Genomic DNA, 23394 nt, shown 5'->3' with positions numbered 1-23394 from the left:
AAAAATAACAAAAAATGAAGCAAAAAGTCAAAAAATGTATGGGCAAATGACAGTATAAGTAAAAACGTTCTCTAGAACATCAGCAGTTTCAGTGCAGCCTGTATGAGACTTCTGACCAATCAAAAAAGAAATCTTTGATGCAGGGCTTGACTGATTACAGGGAAGATTTACATAATGACTGAAGTGTTTTCAATTTAAGCTACTTTCATGAATTAGACGCCATTTGAAATGCATATTTTCTCCAGATATCAACGGTATATGTAGATGTGTGGCTGTAAGTAATGCATGCGCAGATGTTAAGTGGTCTACAGAGAGAATTTGTGAAGCTGTTTTTTCATACAAACTAAAGGACAGTTCATGTATATTTACGGGTGACTCATGAAAAGCAATGTCTGTGAGTGCACGTGTACACGCACTTGGGTATGTGCACAGTCAAACAGTCTTCTTTTCTCTAAATCACAAGTTTTGACACATTTTCTTCACATGCCTAATATTCTCAAACCAAACATCTGCTGCGACATGTGTAGAGGAACTTCAACAAATCCCATTGTTCAAAATAAACCCCAGATAACCCAAATTTATTCCAAAAGTAATAGTGATAAACATCTTCATCAAAGCTCATCTCTTGCACAAGTCCAATTCTGCACCAAAGTTGGGTCTTTTATTTCTGCATTACAGTAATCAAAATCTTTTGGCCATTTGTGTGTTACAATACATCCATGCCAACCACCTTGCAAAATGGGCCAATTCTAGACCTGCTTGGGTGCTCTCCCGGTGCACTTCTAAGTATTTAACTGAGCCAAATTCTACACAAGAGCAGTGAAAAAGCACTCTATCCCGTGCCAATATGAGCTGTATGGCATGTTGTACTTGTGCATTGCAGGAAGCAAAGCTTGGCTTGTCCTTATACTGCCATAATCCAGAAAACACAACTGAGGCTGTGGAAGATTTTGGCACCGTAGTTACAATGTCCGACAGAACAAATCAAATATTCCTAGAATGCAGAGGTGAAAGCTCTTCGATTCATTTTAATCTTTTCTGCTTTCTGCTGTAGTCATTTTCTTTCATTCTGCTTTTAAATCCTCATTTGTCTGTTCATTGTTTCCTTTCTGTCTCTTGCTAACATCTTGTCCCTCGTCTGTTTCTCTTTCCCTGCCCTCCTTCTTATCTCTCCCTTTTTCCACCCCTGTACATTTCTCTTCCTCTTTTCTTCCATATCTTTTAAATTCTGCCCCCCGCCTTGTGCTATCTCTCACTATACGTCCCTTTGTTTCTTCCTCGCCTCCTCCTCCCTCTAGAAACAGATAGATAAGATCTTTCCCCAGAATTAGAAATGCATTTTTAATGAGCAATAAATGAATAAATACAACAAAAGCCTCAGACTCTGTATGTGTGTGTGCTGAGCGTGTGCATGAGGGAGAGTGTGTGAGTGCGTTTAGGTGAGGCCCTCAGCAGAGCCCGAGCCCTGAATGATAAAATTTATACCGTTTAAACCTCACACAAGCACGCATGCACACACACACGTATATTTCCATAGTTGTGCTGAATACTGACATAACGCACATATACAACGGTCATGTAAGTCACACAAAAATGAAAAATCATGTTGAAGACTTTAGTTTCTATAAATACTAACTTCAACAAGCTGTACAGGTTTGGTCAAAAATAATAAAATGAGAAGTATTTGTGTGTGTGAGTGTGTAAAAGAGAGAGTGTTCACACTTCACTTACTTCCGCTGCAGTGCGAAATGTTCATGGGGGTCTCCGCTGTCAACTGTGTAGGTGATGGGGTCCCCTTCCCGATCCACTGCCTGAGGAAACACACAGAGACAAAACACACGTAAAAATATGCATACACTTTTATTTTCCATCAGCAAATTCTATGTTTATATGTTGTGTATAATGTGTCCATCTGTGTGTGTGTGTGAGAGACAGAGAAAGTCTGTGAGAGCACCTGCAGATTAAGCAGTGTAGCTCCAGTCCTCATAGCTTCACTGATCTCCACGTTGTACTGTTGCCGTGGGAAACGGGGAGGGCTCTGGTTGTTCGGGGGCAAAACTTCAATATAAACCGTAGTAATGGATGACCTAGAGAAAGAAAGAAAGAGGGAGAGATGGTGAAAAGATGAATGAAGAGAATGGGCTAAGAGATGGAGAAACAGGCTTTAACATAGAAACAGATGAAGGAGGAACAGTAGCAAAGGAATGTTAGAGAAAGATAAGAGGAGGAACAGGTGAGCTTGAGAGCAGCACAAGAGGATAGTAGGTGAAAGAGGGAGGGAGGGTGAATGGTCTATTATTTAAGAGTGGCTGCCCAGTGTTTGTTTCTTTGCACTTCATGCTGTGTTTAACTAATTGCTAAGAGGTTGAAGTCAACAACAGCGTGAATTGCAGAGACACTAGAAAACGGTTCTGCTGGAGGGCTTTTACAAAACGTCCCTGGTGCAGGGCTAAAGGTTTTTATTGTGCATTTTGACAAAGAAAACATTTGTTTACCTATTAATTCCTTTTAATAAAAGTCTCTATAGAATAAGGCCATCTTGTTAGGGCATATTATATTATCCTTCTCTCTGCCCTTCATTATGCAGTGTTATGAACCTTATTATGCAGTGTGGCACATTTGAAGACCTTTTGCACATTAACCATTACTTAAAGTTGAGCCCTGCACTAGGACACACAACCTTTTAGATATCAGAATGAAATTAATAAATAATTAATAATAAAAGGTTTGTGCACATGTCCAGAAATACATTTTGAATGCAGTGATTAAATGGAAGGAATATAAACCAACTGTGATAAGTTGATTCAGACCTTGACAGGTAAGGAAACTTAAATAAAATACTTCAAGAGGGAATTATAGAAATACAGATTCTATTGAAAATAGGCTTGAAAAGGAATTAAGGCAGAGGAAAGGGAATTACATTAAGTTTTTAATTTGAGGCCAGAGAAAACACATTCAAAGGACTGAAAATAGATTGTTTCACTTTGTAAAATGAAGTCTTAATTACACAGTGTTTATTTCCCCTCTGATACACAACTTTGGCTGTTCAATAAGCTGCATTCACTGGCATTTTTTAATCAACATAACACATCACATCAACAGCATGTCACCATAATGACCTACAGAGCTGTTTATTTTCGTGTGCTGTAAACAACTTGTGTCCTTGTGTCAGTTTTTATTTCTGAAACCATTTCATTACCTGGGTCGCAGTTATGTTTAGGAAAACAGTTTTTGATCCAAATGGACTGACTCTACATAATTTGTAGATAACAAGATGCCAACTGCAAATTTAAAACCCAGCAAAAAACAAAAAAACAAAAGTGTCATGTGCTGTACCAATAATATTTGATCTTGAACCACTCTTTTCCAGGAAGCAAAAGAGCTTGAATTTGTCAATATTGACTTTGCCAGTGGGTCATGCACAGGATTTATTTCAGAGAGCAAATTTCGTCAGTTATATCCTCCACCACAACTATAAAACAATGCCTATTACTGTGTAGTTTCACTGATACATGTAGTGAAGCAGCTTCAAGTTTCAGGCTTTCCAGGTTTAAGAAAAATGTGTACATTCATGAAGAGAAAGAGCTTATCTTAAAATCACTCAGTGTTGAGCCCTAAGATGGTAATCAACCGACTCTTCAGCTCCCCTCAGCTCACAGGCAGCTGTTTTTGGCAAAAAAAAAGCTCAGAATACCTGCCCAGCACCAAACAGCAGAGCAAGAGACAGATATTTGCCTCTTGGTGGAGACCAAAAACAGAGCTAAAAGGAGCATTAACATTGGACTTACATTCACCTGATGGCCTGATGGCCAGAAATGCAACTCTGAATGAATGCTTTTGTTGCTCTGTATCTGCTGGATGTGTAAACAAGCCACTGTTCGCCAAGAAGGGTTAAAAGGGTTTCTGATGTCGGCTTACATAAAAACTATGGTGGCTCACAAAGATTATTTGGGTGTAAGTGTCACATTGTATTGGCTGTGTACTGTTTTTACAACTTTTACCATAAGGAAGAATGAGTACACCACATGTGTACTCTACTGTAGTCTCATAACTTGGTAGTTGATTTCTAATTTGAAGTTCTAACTAACACTTTTTAATTAATGGCTTGGAAAAAAAGACAGATTCCTCCCATTTCCCAGCTTTGCCCCCACATGACATGAGTGGTATTTGGTTTTTACTCACCCCGGATTTCAGGGAAAGAAACTGCATGGGTTCGCTTGTGTTCCTACTTGGCAAGAGCGCTGGGCTCCAACAGGGAGAGAAGGGAGAGATTAACTCCACTCAAACTGGATCATCGACTGAAAAAGCCAAAGAACCTCGGGTCTAAACAATAGCCCACAAAATCTGTTTACGTCCACAACAATAAATAAATAAATAGATAAAGGCTGGAAAATGTAAGCCGCCAGCAAGAGTGAAAGCCAGTGTTTTATTACAACAATTCAGATGGCATTATTGATGAAAACCGATTGAGGGACTGGAGATTTTTCCAGGAGGAATTTCTACCGGTGGGTGAGGCCTATTTCTCCCTCGTTTTTCATCCTAAAACCCTCTTACTACAAATGAATATTCAAAACAACGCTTTCCTTTAAAACCCACAGATGTGTACATACGTGCACTTATTTGCACATCTAATTCTCGTAGAGAGAGTTGCTTAGTCTTGAGTACGACAGACTTGCATTTGTGAGCATTTTCTGTCCACTTTATCTTTTTGATTGACAGCTCTGCCCTGCTGCACACACATAATCTTCTTCTCCACAGTCATTTAGAGTTATTTGGTGGTCCAACAGATCATTAGTGGGTTAGGTGAATGTTTAGGTGAATGGCTTTGTCACTGACTGCACTCAACTATAACAATTCTCTGATCTCTCAGCAACAAATTGTGGCTTTTCCCCATGACAAAGACTCTACACTGGGCACTTTTTAGCTTTATTATTCAGTTGTTTGTCTCACATGCATCTGACAAACCAGATGTGCTTACTTTTAATCAAGATAGCTGCCCACACTTTTATGCATGTAACTGCAACTCAAAGCATGTTTTTTTCCTACTTCAAGTCTATTTTCTTCTAACTTCTGTGCGAACCCACATTGATTATTGATCTGTGAGTGCTCTTAAAACACTTCTGAGTGCACAGCGGTAGTGTGGCTGAATGGATCCAGTGTAGATACTTACATAAGACTGCAGCTGCTGCTGACATGCTGCTTTCGTTATGCGGGCGGTATAGACAAGGTCTTTATCTGCTACATCCTTCCCATGAGAATTTTTGACTTTGGCCAAGGATAAAGGCTCATTGAAATATACTTAATATGTTTTGTACAACTGCATTTTACTTACACTTGAATTATGTGACTTGGACTCAAGTTGGATTCAAGTCACTAGCTATTTATCTAACATCTTATCTGATCCATGGTGGCCTCTTTTTTCTCTTACCCTATAGTTTGATGAAAGTATAAATGAAACCCCCCAGCACTAACTGTTTTGCGTATTCTGGGGTACATCTATCTAGGCCATGCAAAAGCACTTCTAATCTGAATGAAGCGTGTATCTCAAGGGTTCTTCAACAGCTCCAGCCCCCTAACATGAAATACTCACAAGCTGGGATCCAAATTCATTAAAAAATGTGTCACTCAACTTGTTGGTGCCCACCAGGAAGAGAACACACAGCTCATTTTGGGACTTGACCCATAGTTTTAACAAATCAGGTAGCAGAGAGATAGATATTGATTTGTAATGTAGGTTATGTTTTCAGTAGAGATAAACAGGGGGTCTGGGGAAATTTGGGGACAATCTGTGAGCCAATCACTGAAACCACCTCAATCTGCAGTGGTTCACATTCTGTATCGATTTGGCGGCCACATAGTTAGAGTCAAGTGTGAGGGAGGAGAAGATTCTAGCTTTTATGATGACTGACAGATATTGTTAGAGAGCAATCTATTGCTGTTGTGACAGCTAAAAAATGTTTTATAATTTTAATACACACAGAAGTAAGCCATGGCAACATTCAATTCAAGTATTATCCATTTAGTTTAACTGGACAGATTTATTAGACACAGTAAGTTGATTCAGTTTGAGGTAATCTGAGGTTAGCCCACAAGTGAACTGTTGAGATGCTGAGAGGTCTTAGAGCATTTAATTGTTAGTTTTCATAACTACTGACACATAGCTTCAAAAATGAAGCAAAAATTATCCAAATGACACTTGAAATTAACATTAATTACATTTGACTTCTATGTTAAAGCATAAAAGGGCACTGATGCACAAAGGCAATAGCGAGGCATCATCACTGAGCATCTGTGGCTGACCATCTTCAGCGTCGGCGTGTGCACTACTTGGCCTCCACTGATGGCCAAATGACTGGTGGTCGATTAGACATATTGAATCAGGGTGAGAGAGAGTCAGAGCTCTTTGACAGGCTAGTTTAGCCTTAACAATTTAGTGTATTCACTACAGTAAATTAAGTTTTCAGTAAATCAGTTTTCGTCTTCTTATTCTCGTCTTAGAGATAGGCAAGCAAAACTTTACAGAGCCAGTTGCAACTTTGAAAGATCTATTCTTTATTCCAAGCTTATTAATTGACCGTTTGAACAGATTCACAGTGGTATTGAAACGGTATGCTAGTTTGTTTTGTTTTTTCAGTGATGTTTCTTGGATGAGGACGAGTTATTTCTTCTCAAGCAGGCACTTAACATACATACATACATGATGGCTGTCATCTGGCAGTAGGTCGTGGTTTGTTCAAGTGCACATTTTAGCATAAGTCAAAGCATTTAACTGTTTGCCTTTGTCAGCACATGCTCTTAGCTGCTAACAGGAAAGGTGGCTACTATTATCATCTAATGAGTAAGCAAACTGTTCATGCAGATTTCCAGTATTCTTACACTCCACTCCACTAGTGAGGAGTTACTCTTGAATGCACTGGGTGAGTTGATTACATTTTGATCAGGATACTGACATTGTTCAGTGACTTCCTCAAGTGTGTTTTGATAAAATCAATGAGGGAGGGAAGAACATTCCCCATTGACCTGCCCAGGCCATATGAGGTTATAAAACTGTCAGCCATTCACACAAGCCTACCTAACAAGCAATTTCAGTCTCAATATTGCACTGTGCCTTGTACTTAAATGATGTTTTTGTTTAAGATTCTTCATTAAATGTTCCAGTGTGTCTGTAACTAAATATCGTTTTGTTTTGTACTCTTTGTCTGAACAGCAAGGACTTGGCTTGTTTGCCCGTTTTGCAAGGACACTGCAATGTTAATTTATCCTTTTGTTGAGATACTCCCAAGTGCAAACCACAAAGAACAACACCCAAGTGTGCTTTCAGCAAATAACAGGCTGTTGTTCAGGCTGGCACCTTGGCTCAATTTGTATGGCTTTTCTTTTGATGACAATTTCTTACATGTTTATTTAAGTTTTCCTTATGGATTGTCTATATTAGATGATATGCAACAAGTCAAGAAAACTGAGAGAATAACAAAAAAATAGGGTGTTAAGCTAGACTGTAACTTGTAAAAGCACATTGGATGTTCCCACTGTTCCATGTTGTGTTTTGCTGTGGTGCAGCAAAAACACTCAAGGAATAAAAATCTCTGGCAGTGCAGCTGCTCCATCAACCTGTAGAGCCTTTGACCATGTTCCAGCGGGTGAACAGTTCAATGGCTGGATTTGCCTCTGCTCTCATATATTGCATGGCAATGTCTAAAACTAAAGTTTTCATAATCTAACTTCTCTCTACTAGGCTTTAGCTATCAAATCAATACACACAATTTACAAAATATTAGGAGCAGCAAGAAATAACCAATTTGGGGAATAACCCTGAGTTTGTGAAAGTTATGGTTCCTTTTTGATTTAATCTATGAAAGAGAGATGAAGGGCAGGGAACAGGAGATAAGAGACAGGGGAGAACCAAAATCAAAAAAAATGTCAGCTCATCAAGTCAGTCCTTATCCTTTGAATGTGATGGGGCCAGAGTACATTACATTTAGTTTCATTTACAATCTATAGCATTTATACTAGACGCCACGTATGCCTGCATTTGCTGAAATTGTCTCTTTTCTGAAATCCAGACAGTATAATTTTCTTTCCTTTCCTCAAGAAGAGGCTAACTAGCAGTGAAGCACCCTTTCATTACCTTATCATGTGTCTTCTCACACTCATACTATCCATTTTCCTCTGTAAGACTACTTTCTTGTCATTTTCCAATATAAAACTATAACTCATGATATCGCTCTGAAATGAAAACCATTCACCTGAAAATGGTGAATAGACAAAGAGAGTGGCAGAGAGAGAGAAACAAAAAGTGAGCGATGGAGAGCGTTGTGAAGTTTCTGACAGTGAGTGTGAAAGCTTTGGAAATCTGATGACCTTTCAAGCTTTATCTCTAGACAGACAAATGTGCAGAGTAAAAAATGTATGGAGGCAGACAGAGAGAAACCCCTCACCTCCTATTGGGTTCAGGCCCGTTGTCCACGGCTTCCACAGTCAAAGCATAGCTCCGCCCCACAGTGAGCTCCACACCTGGTGCCACTGTAATGACCCCAGTGCTGTGAAAACAGGTCATTGAGTTGTTACTAAAATGAAAGTGGGAAGTGAAACATGTTAACATGAATAAATCAATAGTTTTTGCAGTTTTGAGACCATTTCATAGAGATCTGAAGTGCCAACATGCCTACTCAGTGCATTTTACAGTGTTTGCCACAAATGCGGTTGCTTCAGAAAATCTCCAGAGATAGACCACAAACAATCTAATCAATTATCTTTTTTTGTCTATGGCAATTACTTATTATAATTAACATAATGTATCTGACACTGACATATTGGTGTTTACAAATTCTATACCACACTCTTTTAATACCTGTAATAATGACAATACTACAGTCTCTAACAATAACACTATAGATAGAATGGTGCATCTATAGTGTATGGTGGCACTATCATTGCTGACTAAAGCATTTAGCTCAAAACATTGTCATTTTGCAAGTAGATTTATGGACCCAATGCCAAAAATGTGAAAGGAGCATTAAGCAGTTTCAAATAGAAGAATCCCATTAAATGCTTTACACTAATATAACCTAGTGAATTGTATATTTACCTGTTGCCAATAAGAAAATGTCCCTGGTCACCAGCTAAAATCCGATAGGTGACCTGACCGTTGGGACCTGCATCAGAGTCTACTGCTGACACCTGGGAAGAGATACAGAGATACAGATACGTGTGTACACACGTACAGTCATTCACTTCAGTGAAAGATGTACGGTCAAATTCACTTTGCTTATACCTTTTTCACTCAAGTATAATCCATTACTGAAGGAAGTTGCCAACACTACATGTTTAAATAACTTTTCAATACATGTGGTGTGTGTTTGACAGTGTGTACCTGTAACACAGTTTCTCCAGGCATCATATCAGTATACAGGTTGACATTATAAGACACATTGACAAAAGTCGGAGTGTTGTCATTAGCATCCAACACTGTTACCATCACAGTAACTGGAATGCTCTGCTGGACGCCATCTGATGCGAGCAGCTAAAAGAGACAGAAACACAGAATGAGAAAAAAGGACAATGTATACTGTTTTTGTAGACAAGAGTAAAGAAATGTTCCATCTGGTAGAAAATGTTACACTCTGCCAAGCAACAAAAAGCTAGATAGAGTATTCAGGACATCCTTGGCGTCTTGATAGTGTCTGTCTGTTTCCTTGTTTCTCTGTGGAATTGCGCTGTACTTTTTCCACCAAAATCCCTGTTCTGTGTTTATTTACCGTATGTGTTTTTGTGCGTGCAACAAAAACTCGAGAAACTCTGAACTAATCTGTCCCAGCTGTCTCCCCTATATTTAATTGGACCTTACAATGATTGCTGTTCCCCCTTTGATTAAGTATAAAGTCTATACAAAATACGTATAAAACACAAAGAAATATCAATTAATTATAATACCAATGTTATTAACTGCTTAAAATAAACACTTTTCATGGCGTTTTACTCTATAGACTCTTAAACTTTTCATTTAAGCTGGAAATTAGCATTTGCTCCATTTCAAATTAAAACTTTTTTTTTTTTTTTTTAGATGTATGCAAAAAACACCCGCTGTACCATTTAGAAATGTTTCTACCAACTGCTGAAGCCATCAAAATGAAAAATAAAATCAAATTGTGTATGTTAAACTATATGTGAGTTATGTATTTAATGCCACCGGCAGGTCTTTTGTCATAACACTGCTCCACTCTGCCATTTAGTCACAGAAACAATTAAAATTCCATGGATTAGGTGTAAAAACAAATAAAAATGTTTAAGCAGGCTACAGTGCTTTACATTCAGACGATATCTGTAATTTAGTTTCATGACTTGTTTTCCTGCTATCTAATGTCTTCCTCCACTCTCTGATAAGGTAGTTCATTCTACCATATTTAAATAAAACATGTATTTATACATGTTTTAGTAAATCATCCACAGTTCATATCAAAGTGCACATCAATAGAGGCAACAGAAGCTTCCTCACTGATACCAATCTTCTCCACAAGCTCATCTGCCAAGAAGGCGATTGACTCCTTTAAATGAAAATCATCCTCCATGTCTCATAGCGCTCTCTCTCGCGCCCTGGAGTTTAATTTCTCCTACAAGGCTTTCATGATGATTACTGTACACCTCTGCCTTTCAATCAATACACCAGACCTTCTGCTTTTTCCATCTTTATCTTCCAAATAGCTGCATGCACACACACACACACACACACACGGTTGAACTTGACAGATAACAGACTACTGAATGAAGTAACAATGCTGTGTATTGTAGGGTGAAGCGCACAGAGAAATACTCTGTGCTTGGCAACGGGCAGCATCTCTGTGCCCTACCAATGAAGAAACTGCTGAATTAGATTGCAATGACATAAGATAGTGAAGAAAAGAAGGAGAATGACAGATTGGGAGAGACAGGGACAACAAAAGAAATAAAGTGGACCAGAGAGAAAGAACATATGGGAGGCAGACAGAAACAGGAAAACTGATGGAAAGAGGTATACATAAAAGAGACAGCAACCATTGTAAAAAGTCATGTTTTATACATCTGTTCTGCACAGAGAGACGGGAGAGCTAAGTGTTAGCCTGAATGCTGAACATAATTCATAAAAGCCCTGCTTGTCTTGTCAATTTGTAGAAGCAGCATTACAATACAGTATAAAATTTAATTCTTAATTTAACAGTACTAGTGCAGTGCCTGTTCAAAACGTGCCCGTTTGGAACAGGCTGATTGCTGCTTCATCGCATAGAAAAATTAATACAGCTGATGTGAGGTGTGAATGAGTATACACATTCTATTATACACAGATGTTATAAATAATAAGTACTTTAATAGTAAATAAATGTTCTTTTCTCATTTCAAATAGCCTAAAATAAGGGCTGCATTTAAAAATAAAATAATATGCATTCTAAAATAAAGTGGATCGATCATATTGGGCTCTTAGATTATTCCCATTTTCTATGCTTTCAGTTCGGATTTGAATGGGTATGTTTGCTCTAAAGATTTATGCTTTGTCTGTAGTGATGCCTCACAATCGCCATGGTGTCAGAACATATGAGACAAACTGGTTTTGAACTGCCCATAGAAGTATTGGCTCCGTTTTATGTGCAGAACTACAGTCATTGTGTAATGGGGTCTGAGTGCTGCCAAAACACGGGTAAATAAGAGTCCTGTTTCAAGACCATTGCTATGGTTTTATCAGTGGGCTCAGGGTTGAGGATGTGAGCTACTTACTTCACTTTCTCTCTCTCTCATACACACACACGGTATATAAGGAGCACATGTGCCAACACATGAGTACCGTGAATGTATAGGAGTCCTGTGTCTCTCTGTCCAGCGGTTGCACCAAAGTGAGATATCTCTTGATTCCAGTGGCAGTCACAGAGAAAACATCAGAATAGCTGTCCAATGAGAACTGGAGCTGAGGGTCCTTAGTCTGTTGGAGAGAAAGAGGGATGTTAGGGAAGTGTATTACAATAGTGAGATTCTCTTTCTTAACCTTTAATCGCCCAGAGAAGGTACAGTTGAATATATGTAATCATTCAGTTGCTGCACATTTACTCCTGGGAGCTGCACAGTGCAATGTTGGCTTCTAAGCACCTCCAATGGCTCAATTAGAGGCATAAACTGACGTTAAGGCAGAGTGGATGCTCGATGAATTTACCAGTTATGGTAAATGGTGAGAACAAATGAACAGTAAATAATCAAAAGAGCAGATAACAAATATTGTCCCCTTCTCTCTCTCTCTCTCTGTCTCTACATATATATCACAGTGATATTACACATTTAAGGAGAAACCTGAATAAATGACCAGAGAAACATAACAAATGCAAATGCTTCCATACAAAAAAACAGCTGAGAGGAAAGAAGTGACTCTGTGTGTGTGTGTGTGTGTGTGTGTGTGTGTAATACTCTGTGATGGAGAGGCAATCCTCATCCAAGTCCTCCTCTGACATTACCCACACAGTCATCTCCTCTGTGTGTGTATGCTCTATGTGTGTGTGTGAGCTCTCATTCCAGATAAGGCTGGCTCAGCAGGGTAGGGGTGCTGATAATATTGTCGATGTAGCCAGCATGGATATTGAGTCATAAATAAACACACACACAAAGTTAAGCACACACACGCGCGTGCGCGCGCGCACACACACACACACACACACACACACACACATAAATAAAAGTGATGGATGGCACATAAAAGCAATTAGGACTAATCATCATTGTTGGTACTTAATGCTGGAGGAGAGACCAGGGTTAGCAATATTTAAAATAACTCAACATATATCAATTGCCCCAAGCACACACACACACACACACAAACACAACCTCTCAGGCAGGCACACACAGAGACGCACACATTATCCCCACTAAGCCCATTCCCTGCTGTGGGGTCTTTTAGAAAGCAATGAACCAAAGCTTGTTTTTGTCAAAATGCCTATGCTACATCTTAAACAAACTAAGCTCTTGGGAATGCATCGGTGATAACAATGCTGCAGCAGCGTAAATTCTTACATTATCACTGAGAGGCAATTTAAGAGGGAAATGGTTTTACTATCCAGATTCACAGGGAAATTAGATAGGGCACTCCACACGCACTGCACGCACGACACAAAGCAGAGATTCAGTAGAACAAAAAGAGGGGCAGAAATGGGCACATCAATGGTCCAATCCTTCATTTCTGCATGGAACCCTGTGTTGAAACATCACCACCACGCTGCTAGGTCCGTTAACATGGTGATTTAACTGTGTTCGGAAGCAGGAATTGTTTTGTTTACTTCTGTGTACACAGTTGAGAACTACACTTCAATCATGCTAGAAGTTATGGATAATCCCACACAGTATATAAATTACTGACAATACCCCTAACTAGACACTAGGTCATGTCTTTTTATTTTGCCTATTAATTATAAAAATATATAGTATAAGGGATGGATTAAATATTTTCTTAATACCTACAGCAATGCCCCATTCACAACTAGCATATCCACCGTTATTTCCGTACTGCCTGGGAGTTGGTCCAAGATGCTACTATATCAGAGTGTAGGGCAGTTTACACTCCAACAACCCCAGCCAAACTCATTAGCTGAAAAAGTGGTGTTTGCCAGGTCCAATGATTCCTCAAAACCTTTTCTCTTGTAATGTTAAAAGTGAAACGTACTGTTTGAAAATTTCAACAATAAAGCATAAATCTAACTATCTTGCTCGTCCATATAGCTATATAAGCTAAGCAGCCTAACACAAGTAGAATAAAATAAAGAAAAAATGTAAAATCAGACTTTTAATACTAGGACTTACTAGTACTACACTGCAATGCAATGCTTTTTTCTGTATTTCCATGTCTTCCACATGGATCGTCAACTGATGAGGAATTTTTTTGTCTAAGACATGCAGCTTTGCCTCAGTCTTTTAGCGTGATTTCATGTGTGTAGACCAAATGCATATTTAAGACCAGTTTTACACAGCTTTTGCTGTTTGTCATCTGGAAAGTTTCCAAAGTCAGCTGCCCTGAAGGCGTTTTTTAACTAGCTCATGGAGCTACTGTTAGCTTATTTAGCTAGCTAGCTACAGTTAAAAAAAACCTGAGAGTCATTACAGCTGACAAAATCAATGGTCACTAGCTACAAATGTGAAGCCTGCTTTTGTTGACTTCTGTCTAACATCAAGGAACCATTATTTCAGAAATGATAAGATGTGCTGTGTGATAAAGGGGGCTGAACTTAGAGAACTGTCAGTTTCACTTGAAGCACATTTACGCTCTCCCTTTGAGAGAGTTTTGCAAAAAGATAATTAAGTGTAGAGTTCCTCTTTAAGACCCAGTCCTTGTTAAAAACAGAAACTAACTGAAGCTCAACAGAAGGAGGTAAAGACAGAGTGAATGACCTGAGGTGATACCTACAGGCTTCTCATTGGCTGTCACTTATAAAGGAAGTAGATGCATGTACAGTAAGTGGCTTCTCAGAGGTATTGGGCCACTTAGCAACAATAATACACGTAAAAAAATCTCATGATAAGTAAAAATAAATAGTCATGATAAAATTCAATTCATTTACAGCCCAAGAGCAAAAATCTAAGCCTTGAATAACACTTTGGTACCCTTGACATAAGAATGTTGCATTCTTCTGACCATTCACCACTGTGACAATTGGATTTGTCAGAATATTAAGAGTATTAATCAGCTCTTACTGTCTTAATTTAATGACAGACCTGCATGCTTTTATCCTCACCTCCTCCACATCATTATCCAGAGCTACGATTGCTAGTGGTGCAGATAGGCTGGTGTTGGTCGCTATGGTGGTTCCCACTGGTGATGCCTCATTGATGTAGCCATGGTAACTGTCCTCCAGGAAGTAGGGTGCCTGGTTGTTTTCATCCAGAACTTCAATTTGGAGGTTGGCGAAAGCTGGCAGGGGGTGGCCGTTGTCCTGCTCTGCCTAAAGGGGTAAAAGAAAATAATTGTGGCCATGATACTTCACTTTATGTACTCCACCACAAATTCTGCTGCTGAGGATTATATATATTTTACATAATAATAATAATAATAATAATAATGACTAAATAACACTCATTAGAGCCATGACAATGCTATACTATTATCAACAGACCATTTCTACATGTCTCACAAATTTTATTAGAAAAAAGGGAAATCTAGGGCATCTCTTGTTAAAAGAAAAACAAGAGAAGAATTCAGCTATTTAAATAAGTCTACTGAAGCCTATTTACAACATGTGACTACACCACTTACTAATTGCCTGTGTTTTAATATTTGTCTGTAGCTGCCTGCCTGAATTATTTTGTTTTCAAGAGTCCAACAGCCTTATAGTCCCAAAAGTACAATTAATGCAGTGCTTTCATAAACAACATATCCTAGATTTAAAGATGAGAACTTTAACTACAGCAAAACATCCTATGGAGGAAAAATACCATTTTCAATTTCAGTAGAGCAGAACCTGATGCATGCTTGGTGGTGTAATTTCATTACCGGCCTAATCGAGACAAAAACACCCTCATACAGCATGGCACAGTTCTAATGTTTTACAATTACTGCCATTTCAAATACTCAGGGTACACCACATTTAATTGACAGGAACCTGAAAGCACCAGAATAAATAAACTGAAGAGGAACATTTAGTGTGTACTTAAACTTATAGATTTGCTGATCAACAGCTTGATGAATATCTGGGGGTTAAAGGCAGTAAAGAAATGCACTGTGCAGTGAAGTGGGAGGTCGTTTTGGTGGTTCTATAAAAAACATACAGGGAGAAAAATTAAGTTAAACCTCCAGTTTGCAACTCTACTGTTTCTCACCTTGATAACCAGATCAAATCTGCGGTAGAGCTCTCTATCAATGGGCTTCTGTAGCAGGAGCTCCGCTGTGGTTCTGTTTAAGCTGAAATATTCTGCATAGGACTCTGGTTTACCTGAGAGAGAGAGAGAGAGAGAGAGAGAGAGAGCGGGCAACCAGGCACAAACAGAAAGAACAGAGTAAAAAAAACAAAATATACAAAAATGGAACTTGTGTGTATGTGTGAAAGAGAGAGACATCAGTAATTGGTTTAAGAATCAATATATGTTTCTCTGGTGGATATCTAGAGGGAGCATAAAAGAGAGAGAGAGAGAGGGAGGGAGGGAGAAAGAGAGACGGAGGCATGGCTAATGCTCCCAGTTTTCTCATCTCAGCTCTCCACAGGTGGGGATACACACACACACACACATACATACATTCATATATGGTGCTTTGGAGTACTGCATTGCTCAGTGGGGAAATCAAGTTCTGGTGAGAGGAGCAGTAGCGCAGGCACATGTGCACAATCACGTTTCTCAAGTGTGCATTTCTGTGTGTGCGTGTGTGTGTGTTTGTTGCATCTTTATAGCTAGCACTGATTTGATTGGCTCCTACTGAGGGATGCTGCATTCCAAGAAAGCATGATGATGATTCCCCCAATGTTTGTGGTTGCGGGTGTTTGTGTGTCCCTGTATTCTCTATAAGGCGTGTCTTTGTGTCCAAGAATCAAGGCCAATTCTTTCAAATATTATTGCTGTCTAAACTGATCACCAACCACTCTCATCTTTTGAAAAAAAAAAAAAAGTTACTCTCTAAGTTGTCTGATGAAAGCAACTTTTAGCAACAACAATAAGGCTTCCTCAGATGACCATCAACAATATTTGTAATACATATTCGAATCATGGATCTTGGAGAAGCTGCAAGGTTGCAACAGATTTTTTTGCCCTTTGTGACACTGTCTCTCATAATCCTCACTCAGACAGGGATTAGTTTCACAGGGGGAGACTGGGAAATGTAATCAAGACTGTGTCAGTCATGTCAGTAAATTTAGAGGGAGTTTGGCAATCCTCACCAGTAAAAGCATTATATATATATATATACACATTTTTTTTGTTTTTTTTTGTGACTCTGTATTTTACAGTTTCAAACAGCAATCAAGATGGCTTGCAGTGATGGTGCACTATTGCCGTTTGAATGAATCATGGTCATCTAAAGGTAGTAAGCATAATGAGCAGACGATTCAATCTTTGTATTTTTGGAGCCATTTTATCCATTGCAAAATGCTCATTAGGATTAATTTACCAGCATATAACAATTACTTTAAAGAATTTGGTTGATATGAAATTTAAAAAAAAATCATTTACAGTCATAAAATGTTCACGTTATGATCATGACTGTGGCTCTGTGCCAAACAAAAATAAAGCCCCCAAAAAACACAAATAATTTGTACCTACCAATGAGGATTGAGTATAGAATCCCCGGCCTGTCAGAGGGAGGTTGTATATTTCTGTCTTGGTCCACAGCTTGTATGGGGGGAGTCACGTTTAGGGGATTCACCTTACTCTGGAGACAGAATCAAGTGGAGCATTAGTAGAAATTAACATCATTGTGTACTATACATATACTTATCAGAACCATCACCTGCAAATATGAAAAAAAAACAGGTTCGTATGAAAGATGAGATCTGGACAAAATAGGATACAGTAATTCAGAATGTACACCACAATATTATTACAACATTGCACTGTACATGAAAATGGCATAGCTTTCCTCTGTGTTGTTTCATTTTAAGAGTGAAAACAGGAAGTAAGAAAAGGAAACAAACGTGTGTGACACTTTTAACTTTCTAAACAGTGCAAGTTTTAACTTAAGTCATAAGAATAGATGACTTAAAAACCCATAAAATATTTTTCAGCTGAGCTTAGAAGAAGCTTAAAAAGAAACATCACTAACAAAATCAGCTTTCTGCTACTGCTTAAAGCTGAAATACATAACATTCAGCCACTAGATGTTGCACTATAACACCAACATCTCAGATCAAAACAAACACGTGTGTCCTTTACGCAATGAAGTTGACAACTCACAAAAATTAGATCACACTGTCAAACTAGGCAGAGCTGATCAAATATGGATCAAGATTCTGCCTATTTCTCAACTCCAATGTTTTCAGAAACATATTTTGGTGATCTGTTTAGCTGTAATCTGAGAAAGTTTGTGACGTGGCTGCCATCTTGGAAATGGACGTGGAGGATATGGAGGGACTCACATGCATTAACATACACACTTGGCTGGTGTGGCTACTAAAACAAAGAACAGAGACGCTCAGATAACATCACACACAGAGGGAGTGTGACTTCATTCTCTGCTCAGGTCGCCATTACTCCTCTATATCTTTACATAGCAAATACTTGTTTGCTGACATCCAGTGAGGCTCAATATCATTTATTCGACCTTAAAAGCAACGGATAAGAAAATGAAGAAATTATCGCACTAATATTTTTAAAATTATGTCTTAGTCATCTGTCCTACTCAGTTACTCTATGGTATGAAGAAAAACTTTATCTGCTATATACATTTATGTAAGATTAAGCTCTGAGCATGCCAGCAAAGCAAATAGGAGTTAACGGTAGAATGCTGGAGAATAGAAAAATTGATTGTTATAATATACGCTGTGGCACAGCATACTTGTGCATGTGCACACCACACATGTGTATGCGTACACTGCATATATGCAGCACACATGCAGCATAAAAGACACATAATTACTGCTTGTGTCTGCATTCAACAATATATACGGTACTAAAATATAAACTTACATTATAGGACATAACAACAGTTATGACCTTTTGTATTTCTACACACATACACACTGTATGAATCTGTAAGTGTGGATCCGTACCTATATGAGAGTGTATGCACTAAAATGGCCAGGCTATAACGATGACTTATAATAGTGCAATATGCTGAGGTCTGTGTAATACCAAGGCCCCCAATGGGAGAAATAGGATAAAATCTACAATCACTGAAGCTGCAAAATGTCAGGCCAAGCACACCAACAAGGCTGCCCATATTCCCAAATGTGCATAAATGCATCAAACCCAAACACACACATATATATACTGCCCACGATAGTACGCTCATACACCTGCTATTATACAATACTTTACCACCACACCTGTCAACCAGCACTTAAAATATACCAGCCATCATAGAGCTATATCTCCTGTTGCCTGTCACCGGGAGAGGAGAGGAGGGAAACACAAGTGAGAGAGGAAGTTATGGCGAGTAATGAAGTGGAGTAAAAGAGGGTGTAAATATATGGAAGATAGATGAATCTGCCAGGAGTAGGGGGTAAACAGGTACCAGGGAGAGATGTAAATGCGGCAAAGAAGAAAGAGAGAGTCAGTCAGAGCAAGACAGCCAGGTCACCGGGATGCTTTTAGACAAAGACTGACAGCATTTTGAAGAAGGCAGTTATTTTAGGAGGTGAAATGTTAATTACTTTTGTAAGTATAGTGATACAAGGTGTAAATGTGCTCAGAATGCATTGTGATCAGAATGCGATTGTATCTGCCAGACCACATATTTAAAGCTAATTTGCATGTTGAGATCTGAACACAATGTGGGTAGAATCAAAATAACAAGAGCACTTATTAATACCAATTGTAAATGCAAATGCTCAGGGCTCAGGTGTCATTACCCAGACAATGCATCCAGATCCCATGTTAAAAACAGGTGTAATTGGAGTCGAAGTTATTTGGCTTCATCCTCTGGGAACCATGAATGTCTGTGAGATATTTGGTGCCAATTCATCAAATAGATGTCGAGATATTTCCAAGGACTGAAAACTTTGAACTGCTGGCGGCATTACAGGGAAATCACACAGGATCACCAAAGACTTTTAAGGGCCATGAATGTGTGTACATAAATTAATTTTTGTACACACATTCAAATTTGAAAATGAATTCTCAAAACTCAAAGTTTGACATCTCTTCTGCATGCCGCCACTTCAGAGTATGAAATATACAACATAGAGAAGTCACCCCTTCACTAGTTCCTACTGAAAGGCTCAACCTTTGTTGAAAACATACGCATATGCTTTTCACAGAAAGTACTTAATTCTCCATGGCACTTTGCACCATGTCTGGCTTTAAAACAGGGCTTTTAAAAATCAACTTCATTGAATATACAGTACTATTCAGTATGTACAGTGTACAGCACTTCAGTTTTTAATCAAACTTTCTTTTCTTCAAACCCTTTTATTCTTTCAGACAACCTTTTACATTGTGTACACAGTTAGACGAACTCTAGCTTTCACCTGTAGCTCTGGAAGCAATAACAGCATTGCTTTTTAATAAGTTAATGTTCTGCATAGCTTACGGTTAATCATTTTACGAGCTGGCACAGAGGACATTTTGACTGGTCAAACATGAGTGCAAGTAAGAACCTTCATAATGACTGCATTAGTTGAGCTAGGGTCTTGGTATTGTGCATGCTGGCTCAGTGATGTGGCTTATTGAAATTATATAGTACATTGTTCTTAATATGCCATTGTTTTTCTGTTTTTTTTGTTGTTGTTTTTTTTAATTTAACACAGGGTCCTTTATGGGTATATGCTCATAGTTAGCTTGGAAAAACAGGTGTTACTGGAGCAAGTAAGCAGGTTGCATAAGATCAGTTATCCACAATTCCTATTCTTGGGTTTAGTAAAATCAGATAACACAAAGAGAATCTGATTAAACTGAACTCACTTCATACAGGCCCAAGCAGACACAACTAGGTGGGCTCTTACTTTCAGTAACATGCAGGCAGAATCAGGCAAGCAAACACTGCAGATTCAGCAGGCTGGAAATCAGCAACAGGGCTCAAGCAGATATGAATGACTCAGACGCTACAGCAGCAACAACACCTGGCAAATGTGTGTGGGGGAAACTGTCTTTTATATATACTGGGGAACTAATGAGCAAATGAACAGCAGGTGTGCAGGCAGGTGGTTGATCCCAAGAGCAGTGAGGAGATCAATGGAGGAGGGGAAAACCCTTGACGGCGTCTGGTGATCAGGTGAGGCTTTGTGTCAACCACTGAGCTATACAGGACTCCATGGCAAGATGGTGTTTGTGGCGTAACAGAGATACAGCTGTCCCCTATCACATAAAAAAAATAACAGATGGCCATTTCCAAAATGCAGTGCACCACAGTGCTGCAAAGTTGTAGTTTGAGTTACAAACCCTTTAAAAAATAATGCTGTAGTCTCTAGTGGCTTTGCTTGCTATGCTTAGTGCCTATTTATGCAACTTGTAGGTAATTAACTTCCACTATGACAAAATGACAAACTAACTGAGGTCAGCTCTTCAGAGAGTTTATGGTACTGTTCAATAATCTTTCTCATAATTCTCCCAACATTGTGGAAGTGTGATACAAAACCTTTGGAGAACCCCTTTCATGTATTTTTGTTTTCACAGTTTTGTAATGATAAAAAAGTTATCAATTCTTTCTTCTCTAATTTTATTTCTAGTCTGTAATCAGAGATTACAGACTAGAAATAAAAAGAGGGAGTAATTATATGGATAATATATGGAAAAAATGAAAAAGGAACCAGTTCCAGTTTGAATTAGGCATCCAAGAGTTTGGAGGCTTAAAAGACAGCAAGACCATGCACAATGATTCTTGAAATGTTTCCATCTTTATGATCGTATGTTATTAGCCCTCTGTGTGTACATCTTTAGTGCCAATACAGTGGTTCTGGAAGAGGTTGCAGAAGAAGAAAACAAGGAGCTATTGTAAGAAGCTAGCATAAACATGTTGTATAAGGATCTAGCATAAGCAATCTGAATAATCATCACTTCATGATTAGATCAATCCAAAGTGCATGTATCATTTGTGATACACCACAACTGTATGACTAGAAAATTAAAAAGACTAGACTAGAACAGGAAGAAAAAAAGGAATCAATCATACATTTGAATATTTTACGTGGTGCCTAAGTATAATAACGAAAAAAAGTAATGAAATGTTAAAAAAAACATTTATTATAAATGGAAAAAACATAGCCTACTTAAAGGCAACTTCAAAAAACAGTGACTCAAGGCTTAATCTAATGCCAGGGAAAAACGAGAGCTTGCTCTTAACTGAAACCTAACCTAACTTAGCTCTTTTGTAAATTTCAAGAAGTTCCCTCGCCTTCAGCTTTTCCACTTTCTCTTCTAGGCCATCTTCTTTAATGCGATCTTTACATTGGGTGCAAAGTCTCCCTTTTCCCCATTGTGGTCTGAGGCTCATCATCCTTGTCTTTGTTGATGGCATGCAATTTTGTAATTGCTGCTCTGTCAACAGTCGTTTTATGATCAACACCAACATTTTGGTAGGCAGCAGTCTTTGTGGTTTTCCCCTCCTTTATAGCAAGCAGTCCGTGATGGTAGTGGTTCATGGCCTCATCAGGGGTTAAGACTGAAACAACAAAAATTACAAACATGTAGTTATGCTTATAAAGATTTGTAATGATTGTCCAATAGACATGGATTCCCACTTTAACACGCAGGCCTGATCCTGCCTGACACATCTGTCAAGTTGCCATAAGGGTTTTTTTTTCCTTCTTTGAGGGGGATTATAAATGTGCTTGTAACATTAACTGTAGCTATCTAGCTAGCTAACACCCATTTCTGATAAAACTTAGCTAGTTCAGAAGTGAAAAATAACGTTAGCTAAAGTAGCTTGGAATCAAGTTAGCCACTTTTGAGAAGCAATATTACCAAATTTGCACATTAATAAGACAATAAAACATATACTTACACATTATCGTCACATTGTCTTCCTCTAACTGGGAAGTCATGATGGCTCCTTATTTATGCAGCTCCATTGCAAGTTCTTCAAGGTCACTTAGCTGCAGAACTGCAGACAACCAGTAGAGTGTGATTGCGGCCGCGGCATGGTTCCCTGGCTGGGCAGGGCTGGGCCACCACAAATGAACATACGATATTTTTATTTTTATTTTATACATAGTAGGTATAAGGGTGCGCATGCACATACACATGCACGCGTTATGAATTATAGCCAGGAAATTTCTCAAAAACCAAATCACAATAGTTTCCTGGATAAAAATCTACACTTAAGGGTTATGCCACAGCCATGTACAATATTAAACCAAAAAAGAAGTCCATTGCCAGCACGACTGAGGTCAAATATGATAGCCATTGGCAATTAATGCTTTCCTCGTCACTTCATATTTACTACATTTCATTGGAAAGCTGAATAAGATAAGCATGAGCGTGTTGCTGATTTTGTTGCCACTTGGCTCTGTATTTTTAAGTTTAATTTGTATATAATACTTTTGATTTCTCTTGGACAGATTTTTCCAGGGGCTGCAACTAAGACAGTTAGAAATGCTACAGGAGACTGTGGCAGAAAGTTAAGGAAGGTCTGCCAGAACGCAATAAAGACAAGAAAAAGAAGGGGGAGGCAGACATTGGGAGGATGGAGGGAAGTCCTTATGATAGATGAGAGAAACTTCTGCCACAAAAGAAAGGTGTGTATGAAACATGGAGCCTTACTTTAAAGCCTCACTCAACCCTAGACCTGTGTTTTTCTATTCAGTCCTCAAGGTC

General features: G+C 38.7%; 1 protein-coding gene and 1 long non-coding RNA gene across 3 annotated transcripts in view; both read right to left on the bottom strand.

The window, feature by feature from the left end:
* LOC122971210 (protocadherin-15-like) overlaps window positions 1–23394 on the bottom strand; it is a 201369-nt gene that overhangs the window by 106969 nt on the left and 71006 nt on the right. Inside the window, exons 1-10 of one of the 2 annotated variants that reach the window (XM_044337760.1) lie at window positions 20586–20705; window positions 17248–17356; window positions 15817–15929; window positions 14736–14942; window positions 11813–11947; window positions 9374–9523; window positions 9089–9180; window positions 8439–8540; window positions 1955–2087; window positions 1732–1811 (exon numbers count right to left, since the gene is read on the bottom strand). In XM_044337760.1, the coding sequence (XP_044193695.1) occupies window positions 1732–1811; window positions 1955–2087; window positions 8439–8540; window positions 9089–9180; window positions 9374–9523; window positions 11813–11947; window positions 14736–14942; window positions 15817–15929; window positions 17248–17356; window positions 20586–20597 (1133 nt within the window). In that variant the 5' untranslated portion in view covers window positions 20598–20705. Of the gene's footprint in view, window positions 1–1731; window positions 1812–1954; window positions 2088–8438; window positions 8541–9088; window positions 9181–9373; window positions 9524–11812; window positions 11948–14735; window positions 14943–15816; window positions 15930–17247; window positions 17357–20585; window positions 20706–23394 lie in introns of those variants that run through there. The other variant, XM_044337759.1, reaches the window with a different exon arrangement.
* LOC122971211 lies at window positions 21800–22774 on the bottom strand. The gene is made up of 2 exons (XR_006399427.1): window positions 22583–22774; window positions 21800–22240 (listed from the first exon to the last, which is right to left on the bottom strand). It is a non-coding gene; the product is annotated as an uncharacterized LOC122971211 (long non-coding RNA).

Source organism: Thunnus albacares, chromosome 20, assembly GCF_914725855.1.
Source record: "Thunnus albacares chromosome 20, fThuAlb1.1, whole genome shotgun sequence".
NCBI lineage: Eukaryota > Metazoa > Chordata > Actinopteri > Scombriformes > Scombridae > Thunnus > Thunnus albacares.
The sequence above is the reverse complement of the archived record's forward strand: the minus strand, read 5'-3'. Positions and strand labels throughout refer to the sequence as shown.